This window comes from Choristoneura fumiferana, chromosome 10 (assembly GCF_025370935.1).
Source record: "Choristoneura fumiferana chromosome 10, NRCan_CFum_1, whole genome shotgun sequence".
Lineage (NCBI taxonomy): Eukaryota > Metazoa > Arthropoda > Insecta > Lepidoptera > Tortricidae > Choristoneura > Choristoneura fumiferana.
The window spans coordinates 17,530,586-17,543,874 of NC_133481.1; the positions used below are offsets into that span (position 1 = coordinate 17,530,586).

Below are 13,289 nucleotides of genomic sequence, written 5' to 3' on the forward strand. Positions count from 1 at the left end.
ACGACCCTGTTTTTCGTATACCAGAAGATTATTATACCTTCATTTGTACGAACCCCGACTTCGTCACTTCAAAGTTCAATATCTCAAAAACGGCTGAACCGATTTTGATAAAACATGTCTAAGAACCATCGCTAGAAAACCTGCCCTCAATTAAAAAAGACAGCATTCAAATCGGTCCACCCATTTAAGAGCTACGGTGCCACAGACAGACAGACAGACAGACACACAGACACACATAGCGGTCAAACTTATAACACCCCTCTTTTTGTGTCGGGGGTTTAATTTGGTTCTAGCGCTTCGCCGGCAGCTGCCGCGGCACCCTCGCACATTGTGGTCGCGATTGCCTAACACTACCGGGTCGCGAAAAACATGTCAGTATTTATTGGCTTTCGATTATCATGCCTGTATTCATCAAATGTATTCCTACCAGGTTGATTTTGCGAAGCCACAATTTACCACGCTGTGATTTCGAAGCCATAGCCAGGGTCTTCCAAATATCAGATCGGTATTGTCCGGTCGGTAAAATCATGCGGTTTAGAGTGAACACCAACTCATTGACATTAACATTATTTTTACAGACATATGATGCTGTATTTTTTCAGTATTTTTAAAACAGCTCGTACCTCAAAATCGGTATTTTCGTAGTGAACTTTACGAGCATTATTCCAAGGTTCAATTTTGCTGACGTTTTGATTACAGATACGAGATTTTTTTCAAAGTAGTGACGATTTGAAACATCTTCATAGTTTCTCTTAGAGAATAATTCAGGGCGATTAAGTTTGTTTCGTAGCATCATCCCCTCTACTGCACAGTACAACAAGAAAGCTAACGTCGCTCGGGACTCGTCGGTTTTTTTCGTTTTCCTGAAGATTCAAATGAAAGAGAAAGAGAAATTTTGAACATGAAATGAATTTTGATTTTGATTTAATATGAGAGAAAGAGAAAACTTATTGTTTATTTCGAGTTCCGAGCGATATGAGCAAACTAATTTAAGTGTATATTGATTGGGTTTATTCTTTTTTTTGTCTAGTCTTAGATACGGCCTGTGGCCTAATACACTAAAATAATAAGTCGTCTCTTTACATAAATATAACATTTGGATAGTCAGTTGGCGCCGCGTTTTGTTCCCTTGCACCGTCTGGACGCACTGTACAGGCAGTTCCACCAGAGTTGCAGAAGTGAATGATTTGATTACACACAGCTACAAAAAGAGATTGCACAAAAGGAGACTGAATGAGTAAATATCAAAATCCTGCTGTCATTACACGTCATGTTCTTGTGTGCGTGACCTTAACTCTGGTGGAACTACCTATACGTCAAACCGTGTTACCACAACTAAGTCAATCTTTCAATAGAGAATGGACTGAGGTTTGTCTAAGACGTATGGGAATGGCTACGAATAGATTCAAATATCTTATCGTCCGCGTTATTGAATCACGATGTGAGTGGGACTTAAACATTAGCATTCCTTCTCGTAGTGTGTGGTAAGAGCGGCCTAACCTTTGGTCCGGTGCGTGCGGGTCCGGCGGCGCGGGTGGTATCAGAGCGGCGCGCGCGCGCCGGAGCGGTCGCGGGCGGCGCGGGCGGCGCGGCGCCGGCCGCCCCCGCGGGGCGCGGCGTCAGCGCGGCGGCGGCGCGCCGGGCGGCGTCCAGCGCAGGCAACTCGCCTCCACGCAGCGCGCGCGGCTCGCCCGACGGCTTACCTCCTCCAGGACGTCCTGATACAGACAATCAAGCTACACAGGGTGTCTGGCAGATCGTATGCCATGTTTAGGGTGGGTAGGTAGGGACACTTACAACATATTTTGGGCCAATTAACAGTCATACCCACGGTGTCTTTTTAATATTTTTATTTTATTTCGGTGTTTTCCAAAAGTTCACCATTTTGTTTACCTAACTTTTTTTTAAACATGACAGCACAAAAGTGTTTGTATTTTGTTTATCCCTAGTGTGTGCCTATTCTATTGAATTTTTATTTTTATTCAAATAGTAAATAATTAAAAAAATATGCAACAACAAAGTGTGATGAACAGAAAATGAAAATCGTCGAGTTCAAGTTTATGGCACAATAAAAAAAAAGTCCCCAGGTCTTCCAATATCACAAAAACTTCTCCAGTTCTTGATTGTTTGTAAAAACTATGGATAATTGTATAAATATTATAATATGTATGAAACTGACCTGTTTCTTTAACACGATATGTTTGCCCTTCCAATATTTCATGAGTCCTCTCTCTTGCAACGTCGACACAATGTCCGAAGAAGCTATAGCTAGATCTTTGCTCAGATCCCTGATGCAGAGCGTGGGTCCAGGGGCAGAGCACAGTCTTTTAAGCAGCGCCTCCTTCCAGTAGGATCGGTAGGAGATCAGACCGAGGTCCGAAAGGGGAGTCTCAGGAGAACCCACTTTACCTTCCACCTTTGTTAGTAGGTAACCTGTTGAAGGATAATTACTTTTAATAAGAATATCTTTGGCATCTTAAGATTTGTGTAGTGTAAGTAGTTGCAACTCAGCAGTGCGCGTATCTTTAGGTAGTATTGGAGAGCAATTTTGTACGAATGTGTAGGTTTAGGATTTCAAAAGATTTTTTCTAGAAACATATTTCCAGAACAGCTAGGTGCTTTTAGTCAAAATGTATACTTACAAAACGTACACTTCGTCAATAAGAACAATTTGTCCGATATCTCATACATCCTATATACCGAGCAAATGAACTTCTCGAAGTTTTCTCCCGACCCCATGGGAATATCGGGACAAAAATTAGCCATGTGTTATTCCGGATGTCAGCCATCATACCTCATCTAAATCTAACCTGCCGTTTTAGCTTGAAGCAGAAACAAACATACAATTTTCGCAAAGGATTTAAAAATAAACATTACGTGAGGCGTTGTAACAAACCTCGTCAACACAAGCGTGTGCACGCGAGTTCGTCATTTTAAACACCATGACTCATGTGTTACCCCTTTACCAGCCCCAAGTTAATACAACTGAAAGGTGGCACAGAACAACATAACCCTTACTATCAACTTTTTCCAGTAAATAAAGGAAGTGTGTCAAACGAATGTTTAACATATTTTAAGTGTTCTATGCAGGTGGGTAACCGAGTTCTAACCACATTAGTAAGCGGAGCAGTGAAATAACTTGTTCCACTTAAAGCAACCTTTCTGGAGCTTTTGAAATGCCGTGTCGCGCTATTGAGACCCGACTGTACACGATGCTATGGGTCCCTTTAAAAAGTCAAGCGCTTAGCTATATTTCAGAAGTAGGTAACGATCTATTTTTATTTCATTCGTTTACATTGTTTTCACACAGAAGCCGACAAACGGACATGGGGTTTCCTGTTGTTATGTGATCATCGCTGCCTATGGACACCTACAGTACAACTGGAACTGGTGGTGCGTTGCCGATCTATTCTAAGATAGGGCCCTATTTAGAACAACTGCAAATTTTCATGTAATGTGGCTATTTTGCCTGACATGATCTCACTATTTTGCAAAGGAGCCAAACATGATTTTTCAATTATTTTAATCATGGACGCAAAGTAAGGTCTGAATATATCTGTATAATACGTGATTTAGCTCGTAAATTAGAATAAATTTATATAATTTAAAAAAAGTAAGTTCATGGGATCATCACATTCATCACATCTGGGCCTATAGACGTCCCAGTGCATGGGTGCAAAGACCTCCTCTCAGTATAATAGGGCTTGGGCCATAGTTCCCACGCGGGCCTAGTGTGGATTGAGAATCACACACACCATTAAATTTCTTCGCAGTTGTGTGCAAGTTTCCTCACGATGTTTTGCTGCACCGTAGAGCTCATGGTATAAAAGCAATTACGCACATTTTGATTAACTCAAGAGGTGCGTGCCCAGATTTAAAAGGCCATAGGCCAAATCACTAGGTAACCACAGATATATTTTTGATTTAGGTACATAACGATTAATGTTTCTATGAGTTTTACGAAGATTATTAACCTAGTTGCCATTAAATTCAGTAAATGACGTTAGTGTTCTATAACAGTCATTTGTCATTGGTAACAATTACACATTCCAGTGTTTTCCTAACTAAATATTATAGAAATAAACGTAATTTGGCCGGACGAGACAGAGTCTAATTACCTAACATCCATGTCTAGACGCTTCGAGCTCTTACCGAGTCTACGAGGAAACATAAATACCATTAGGGATCATAGAGAAAGACAATTATTACTCAGCAATTGTTAGAGAAACCCGTTGAAGCCGTGGTGGCCTAGTGGTTTGACCTATCGCCTCTGAAGCAGAGGGTCGTGGGTTCGAACCCCGGCTCGCACCTCTGAGTTTTTCGAAATTCATGTGCGGAATTACATTTGAAATTTACCACGAGTTTTGCGGTGAAGGAAAACATCGTGAGGAAACCTGCACAAACCTGCGAAGCGATTCAATGGTGCGTGCGAAGTTCCCAATCCGCACTGGGCCCGCGTGGGAACTATGGCCCAAGCCCTCTTGATCTGAGAGGAGGCCTGTGCCCAGCAGTGGGACGTATATAGGCTGGGATGATGATGATGATGAATTGTTAGACAAATTAAAATTATTCGTTTGTAGCATAAGCGTTTGGTGGAAGAAAATTATAGTGCAAGAACACAGCTCAAACACACAAACATACAAATCTATTGAATAATGTTTTTCCATCGTATTTTGTCGGATACCTCCGAAGTTGTCATTTCAAAGTTCAATATTTCAAAAATGGCTGAACCGATTCTAATGAAACATAGCTAAGAACCACCGCAAGGAAACTCGCTTTCACGTTAAAAAGCCGCATCGAAATCGGTCCATTCGTTTGTGAGCTACGATGCCACAGACAGACATTGGCATCAAACTTATATTATTAACACCCCAAACTAACAAACAGTAACAAGCTAGGACTCTAAGGCTAGAGTGAATAGGCTGTTACTGAACCAGTGAGATCTTTGGCCTCATCTGCACTTTTCATCAGGTGAGATAGGGGTCAATCACGGGTCCGTTACATGTAAGAAACCTTTTAGCATCGGGGGTTAAAAAATGGATCGATTTGAGTAAATTTCCCGTGTTTTTTTTTTAAGAATACTATTGTCAATGACATAGGTACACTGTCGACTACGGCTTGGTTTAAACTAAAAAATATACAGTCGAATCGAGAACCTCCCCCTTTTTTGGAGTCGGTTGAAAAATAAATATGGCATATGGGTAATGGGTACTAGGCAACGATAAATAAACATACTAAAACAGATAGATACAGACTTAAATACATATTAAATACCCAAGATTCGAGAGCAAACATTCACATTTTTCATCATCATCATCCCAGCCTATATACGTCCCACTGCTGGGCACAGGCCTCCTCTCAGAGCAAGAGGGCTTGGGCCATAGTTCCCACGCGGGCCCAGTGCGGATTGGGAACTTCACACGCACCATTGAATTGCTTCGCAGGTTAGTGCAGGTTTCCTTACGATGTTTTCCTTCACCGCAAAGCTCGTGGTAAATTTCAAATGTAATTCCGCACATGAATTTCGAAAAACTCAGAGGTGCGAGCCGGGGTTTGAACCCACGACCCTCTGTTTGAGAGGCGATAGGTCAAACCACTAGGCCACCACGGCTTACTCAAACCACATTTTTCATACATAAGTACAAATATTATGCCCGGCCGGGGACCGAACCCGGGACCTCAAGCTTCGTAGTCAGGTTCTCTAACCACTGGGCTATCCGACCATCACCAGCATTTTTCAGCTTGTGCTGCTTGGGCCTTACGAGGCCTACCTCAACGTGTGAAAAACTATTCCCTGCCCAATTCCCTGGGCATCGGTCGGCACGGTTTGTTTTGGCCGGGCGAGGTCGCCGACCCCGATCGATGGCTGCAGTATAGATCGGTCTGCCGTCTAGACACCCCCCACCCCCACAGGGAGGGGTTAGACGCGGCCGACGAATTGTAGATGCGCGTTTTGACGGCTACGGGTAATTGTTGTTTGCGATAGTCGGGGAGTACGCGAATGACGTCGACAAAACACGTGTTTTCGGACGTGTATTTTCCATTTAATTTAAACATGAAGAAAAACAAACGAGGAGGATTTGCTGACATTTAAAAACCGGCCAAGAGCATGTCGGACACGCCCAAGATAGGGTGCCGTAGCCATTACGAAAAAATTAAGTAATATTTTTCTAAGGATTTCGTATTTTGTACGGAATCTTCCAAGTTCAGGTATATTTTATACCTTAGGCTGCTATTTAAGAGTAAAACTACTAATAATTCTCAAGCAAACTTAGCCGTTATAGTTTTCCTTGAAAGTTTGATATACTTACTACCATCCTTATTTTTTTTTTAATTTTCCACCCACCGGTTTAGATTTTAGAGGGGTGGGGGGACGCTCGATTTTAATGAAAATTTCCACTTTAAAGTTGAATACTTATTTCGTAAAAGAATCAATGAATCGGAAAATCCTCTGAGCAAACCCCTAATGATTTTAAAAGACCTATCCAACGATACCCCACACTATAGGGTTGGAGGAAAAAAAAACACCCCCACTGTACGTCTATGGGAGTAGGGCTATGCGGTATTGGGCTTGATGGCAATACCGGTATTATTCCGGTATTCCAATTTTGAAAACCGGTATCCCGGTATTTCGTAATTTTTCGGTATTTTCCATATTTTCCTATTTTTTTCTTTCTTTCTGTATAAGTCTGTTGTTTTGTTGAAATATAACCAATATACATGAAAGCAAGATTTAGTAAACTTCCCTTTTAATGAGCAAGTATAAAAAAAAAAAACTTAAGTTGTTGATTGTTAACTGATACTTATAAATGATTGAATTGGATCTCTAATTCTTCGGTTGAAAATTGTTTCACCGATTATTAGTTCCCAACCAAATTTTCGCATAATTTCTTTCGCTTGTACGAGGCTCATTAAAATATCCAGTTCAAGCTTGAAAGGTCTCTACTGATAAAATCTACGCTCCGCCCGGAACCAGCTCAGCTCCAAAACCCCGAGAGCTTTCAGCTCAAACTTCAAAACCATTTCGAATGCCTAGGTAGCGACGTGGACGATTACAACGACGGGTTTGTGGAAGCTGTCCATACGATCGATCTAACTTCTTCAAAACCCGCCGTACTAGAACCAATAAGCTCTCGCGCTCTGGCCTTAGGCTCATGGAGGTGAGGCGTGAGATGCTGCCACAGTCTTCTGGTGACGCTTTATTGTCGCTATCAGCAGTTCAATAGGCAGATCTCAAAATCTCTAAAGCGCGATGTACGCCGATTTAATACTAATAAATAGCATTGAAGAGGCTATTGAGCGTATCAGAGGCTCTAAGGTGTTTACCAGGGATCTGTCTGTAAGTCAAAACGGTTAATGAAGTTGAAGACCGACGACGGCAGAATCATTTCATCCAAACCTGAGCTGTTGGGGGAAAACGAGAGGTTTTATGGATAGCGACACGACAGCTAGCAGAGCTAAAGACCCGAGGGCTAGATTAACCCGACACTATCACGAAGATATCCCAGACGTCAGCCTGTACGAGATTAGTATGGCCTCAAATAGCTTAAGAATGACAAAGCCCGGGTGACGATGAAATTACAGCCGAACTCTTGAAGGCGGGTGGTAAACCAGTCCTTAAGGACCTTAAGACGCCGTTTAGTTCCGTCTCCACCAAGGGGGAACACCGAAAGCATGGAACAGAAGACAGTGGTGGTGCTCATCTTCAAAAAATGTGATAACACCTTGCTGAAGAATTATAGACCCATCTCACTTCTGAGCCATGTTTACAAGCTGTTTTTCAGGATCATCACAAATCGTCTCGCAAGCAGGTTTGACGATTTCCAGCCTCCCGAACAAGCCGGCTTCCGAAAACCTATAGTACCGTAGACCACATGTACGTTGCGGCAGGTTATACAGAAGACCGAGGGTATAACTTCCCCTTTGCCTTGCATTTGTGGACTACGAGAAAGCCTTCGATTCGATCGAGACTTGGGCTGTGATGCAGGCTCTCCAGCGGTGCAGTTGACTACCGGTATATCGAAAGTGTTGAAGTGTCTAGTGTCTGTACAAAAACGCCACTATGTCCGTCCGATTACATGACCAGAGCACGAAGCCTATTCCTCTGCAGCGGGGAGTTAGACAAGGAGATGTGATCGCTCCGAAACTGTTCACCGTTGCATTGGAGGATGCTTTTAAGGTTCTGGACTGGAAAGGACGAGGCATCAACATTAATGGCGGGTACTTCACTCGCCTTCGATTCGCCGACGATATTGTAGTCATGGCTGAGACCATGGAAGACTTCAGTGCTATGCTCGCCGACCTCAGCAGTTTCCGACGAGTTGGCCTAAAAATGAACATGGGCAAGACGAAAGTCATGTCTAACTAATGTCCATGTTGTCCTACCTCCCGCAATAGTCGGGGCTCTGCGCTCGAAGTTGTTGACGAGGTCCAACTTCGAGAAAGCTTACACTACAAATAAGCAAAGCAAACTTGTGCGCGGTAAATTTGAAATTTGAAAGTAGATTAAGAGGTAAGTAACTTCAAAAGCCATAAGTCTGAAGACAAGTTATTAAAAGTGCTTTCTTGTTTGAAATTAAAGTCGACTATTACTATTTTAAGCACAAGTCAAAATACCGAAAAACCGGTTTTGTAGATATTTAATAACCGGTATTAAAAGAGGGGAAAAAATGACCGGTATACCGGTTTTTCGGTAATACCGAATACCGGTATCCATGCCCTATATGGGAGGCAGGATAAAAAAATAAATTAGTTTTTAATTGTACTATTTTTTCGGCATAGTTTACATATATATCCGTGCAAAATTACAGCTTTGTAGCATTGATAGTCCCTGAGCAAAGCCGCGGACGGACGGACACACAGACAGACAGACAGACATGGCGAAACTATAAGGGTTCCGTTTTTGCCATTTTGGCACCGGAACCCTAAAAAAGAAAAACTTTTTCTATATAATTTGATTAAGGACGCTAATTCTATCATCGATGATGTGTACATTAACGTCCAAAATTCTGATGGGGTATTTGTAATTAAAAAATCACTTACTGAAATCGATGAGTAGCCTCCCATAACCCTGCCTCTGGTACGGCGGCAGTGTCAGAATGCAGGACACGTTGTAATTCAGGAACGAGTTCTTTTCCTGCGCCAAAAAAACATGTTGTTTATTAACTTGATAAAATGTAAAAAAAAAACTATGAGGGTTTTCTCGACAGGCAAATTATCGCTAGATGGCGTTAGTATCGTGAGGTCCGTTTGACGTTTCAGGTTTTGCTTGCGATTGGCTCATTTATTTATTTGAGAGCGTTTATACCTGCTGAGCTGGCAACGTTGCATTTTTGTTAGTTTTCCTCGATTATTCCATAAAAATTAAATTAAAACTAAAAATGTGGTCTGATAGAACTCTTCTTAATATAAAAGTTAATGTGTCTACTCCAATAATTATTCGTGATAGACTCGGACGAATTAATGTTTATTAACGATTTTTAAAGAAAATTAAAGTCTATAACGAATAATTATCGGAGTAGACACATTAACTTATGCTTATATTAAGAAGAATTCTATCAGACCACATTTTTAATTTTCATTCAATATTTATGGAATAATCAAGAAAAACTAACAAAAATGCAACATTGCCAGCTCAGCAGGTATATACGCTCTTAACCAATCATAAACATGACGCAAACGTCAAACGCACCTCACGACACTAACGCCATCTAGCGGTATTTCGCCTGTCGAAATACCCTCATTGAGCGGTATCGTGGCCTAGACGTGGCCTAGAGGTGCTCTAAAAGTAATCGTTTTCTTACACGCTGTCAGCGTGCGTGTGTCCGTGCGTGCGTGTGAGTGGGTGTCTTAAAGCTATATCACATTAAGCAAATGATTGTGATTAGGGCTATCGCGTATGAATTCGCCGCTAGAGGCGCTAGTGTAGCGAGAGGTCTCCGAAATGTCAAATCTCACTGTTTTTGGGTGAGCTACGCAGGTTTATATATACTTAATTAGAATAATTTTGTGAATATTTTGCAATACCTGAAATTTGTTATGGCAAATATGCGTTACGGGGAAATTAATGTCTATGTTTTGAGATAGTTTTGTCTTTCGGAACAAAACGGGACTACGCAACACTGTGGCATGCTCGATATTTATGGTACGGTTTTAAGTAACTAATATGATTTAAATGTAAATTTTGTTTTCACGCCCTTAATAACAAACTACCACTATAGGTACTTCAGGCAGGCCCTTTGTCTACAGTGGCGCCAACAGGTGAGCGTGAAAACGGTAACCCTCAATAGATATTGCCTCAATCCGTCCTAGTCTAGTGGACGGCGGCTTAATAAAGCACTTTATAATAATTTTCATTGTAGTCTGAGTTTCCCTACATGCCCACTTTAAACAGCGTATAGATATAAGGCAGTTAGTCCATTTGAAAATAAAATTCAATTTTAAATTATGACATTGTTTCATAATTCATTAATGAAATACCTATGGAAAAGTCATCTGAGTCATGAGCATAGTCGGTAACATGAGTTATTAGCATAGTCGGTAACAATAACAAAGTACAGCTAAAACTAATTGCTCAAAAAAAAAACAAAGATTGTGCTTCAAAATTAACCACGGGGCACTGGTCAATCTGTACGGTCAAGGACTTTAATTCGTGAGCCACCATTTCTCAGTAAGCTTCATAGTGACATCGCATTAATTAACAAGGAAAATTTTAATGACTTTTCCTTTGAATTGAAATGAAGTTCCATAGTGGCTCATTAATTAAAATCTTTGACCGTACCATAATTTAGTAAAAACTATAAAACGCAAATTAATACCTAATCTATTGTGTAGTGTGTAATCTGTCTGTAATCTGTGAGATATGTGTAATAAAGAGCTATAACAATAAAATATACGTAGAGGCGAAAAATCTGATTAGTTTTAGTGTTTCTCTTCGACATTAAAATGCAAGTCAATACAAAACATACATTACGAAAACCGAAACAAAAAAATAACAGTGTAACAACAATCGATTAATTACTGGGGTTAGAAGCTCAGCGAGAAAAACTAAATGGAAATAATATGGATACTATTTTGTCCAATAATTTTGCATGTTTACTTTTCCTTTCATATCCCCCACAAACCTAGGTAATATGGAAAGACGGACATTTGTATTGTGCTCTTGTATGAAACCATTTGTCGATACTTCCATTGCTCGTCGAATATTCCTACCTGTAGCCAGCTTAATAAGTCCTTTATTAATTTTCATTGTCGTCTGCATCTCCGTGCGTGTCACCCTTCGCACACACAGCGCATGTTTAAAGAGCGAGTGCGCTTTATTTAAGTATAAATTACACACGTCAAAAAGTCTTGGGCTACTCATTATTTCATTTATTTGGTTACATTCTTAGTTTAGGTTTTTACAATAATTATATAAAGTAAAATACAAAAAAAAAGTATAAACAAAATAAAAAATATTGTAAAAACCTAACATAGTATGCCGCCGGTAGCGGGGCAGGGCCCAAGTTTCCGGTGGTCAGGGCCGCAGAGTGAGGAACCTTTGGACGATGCGTGCCATGTCCAGAAGTACCGCCTTCTGTATCTGGCCCTTGATCCAGCCATCTAGCGAGAGCCTCTTGAGGTGTTGGTCAAGATTCTTCCACAACTATTCGCTATTAGACCGTTTGCCGAAACAACTATCTCGGGACAATGATCGTCGAGTAATCATCCCACATAGCGGTCACCTCATGAGCCAAGTCAAGGTACTTGCTGAGTTTTTCCTTCTCAGCCTTCACGAGGTTCTCGTCATGTGGGATGGTGATGTCGACGAGCACTGCCTGGCATTTTGATCGATCTGTCAGCACGATATAAGACTTATTAGCTACAATAGTCCTGTCCGTGATGACAGATCGATCCCAATAGAGCGTGGCACGACCATTTTCGAGAACTGGCACAGGGGCGTATTATTATTATTATTATTGTAAGCCTATTCTGTCCTACTGCTGAGCAAAGGCCTCCCCCTGATACTCATACTGATATGGATACGCATTAGCCCTAGACAAATCAGATTCTTTGACGCAGTCAGTAGTAATATGCCTATACTGAAGTACCTTTTTAGCTTAGCGAGGGCGTGTAGCGGACTTTTACAAATAAGCGAGCGGGGTGCGATGAGGCAGGGGCACGACACATCCTCGCACCACATTTCTCGCAACAAATTCCTTGCACACATCCTGCCCTTGTTTTGACAAAAACCTCCCTCCGCTGACCTGTTTCCACCAGAACTGCGCTGAACGAGGATAGGTAAATGAGGCGTTTCTATTGGTTCGTAACACATTCCTCGCAGCGTAGTGACTAGTGTGTACTGCTCTGTGCGCAGCCCCAAGTGACAATTTGCCAATGCAAACACGCAGCTCGTCTAGACGACGCACACACCTAACGAAATAAATCTCCCGCTAGTGTTTACGCGCCGTCTACCCCGGGGAGCCGAATATGTAACCTAAGGGTAAATAACATGAAATTAAAAAAAAATATATATTTTTAATTTCATATATATTATTCCGCGGGAGCCTAGTGGCCTAGTGGTTTGATCTGCCTCTCAAGCAGAGGATCGTGGGTTCAATTTTTTTAGAGTTTTCGAAATTCACGTGTAATATATATTACATTTAGACACGCGCGCGTGTCAAGCCAATTTCAAGGTAACATAACTGGCGAGCAGCAACGTGTGTAATTTTACCCGATTTCATAGTTACCGCGAGCTTTGAGGTGAAGTAAAACATCGTGAGGAGACCTGTACAAACCTGCGAATTGATGTGCGAAACATTTAAAATTTAGCATGAACTTTACGGTAAAGGAAAACGTGATTCACACACCTGTGAAGAAATTCAATGGTGTGTGTGAATTTCCCAACCCCCAACGGGCCCGCACGGAAACTAGTCTATGCCCTCTCATTCTTAGAGAACTGTGCCCAGCAGTGGCACTATATAAGCTGGGATGATGAAGATGATAAATGTAATCACTCCCGAACCCTAATGCAAAATAAAGAGATTTATATCGAGTGTATCATCTTGGCGGCGGTATAATCTCTAAAGCTGGGTCCACATTTGTATCATTTTGTCGTATCGTATCTCCGTCGCGTTGCACCGACGCGTATCAAGATCGCTAGTGTGGACGCAAAAACAGCGCGATCATGCGGCGCGCCGTATCCGATGGCTCGGGATCGATGTTGATACAAGTATATTATATACCCCGTACACTCGCCGTATCCGTATCACCTTTGATAATCGGGGAAAAACCGCCTCGATAGCGATCAC

The 13,289-nt window shown here is 41.6% G+C and overlaps 1 protein-coding gene across 1 annotated transcript in view; it reads right to left on the reverse strand.

Annotated features, from left to right (window-relative positions):
* Positions 1–1,596: 1,596 nt before the first annotated feature.
* Positions 1,597–13,289, reverse strand: part of chm (lysine acetyltransferase chameau) — a 33,017-nt gene continuing 21,324 nt past the window's right edge. Inside the window, exons 9-11 of the mRNA XM_074093729.1 lie at positions 9,043–9,136; positions 2,180–2,433; positions 1,597–1,718 (exon numbers count right to left, since the gene is read on the reverse strand). Coding sequence (XP_073949830.1) covers positions 1,620–1,718; positions 2,180–2,433; positions 9,043–9,136 — 447 coding nt within the window. The 3' untranslated portion in view covers positions 1,597–1,619. The remainder of the gene's footprint in view (positions 1,719–2,179; positions 2,434–9,042; positions 9,137–13,289) is intronic.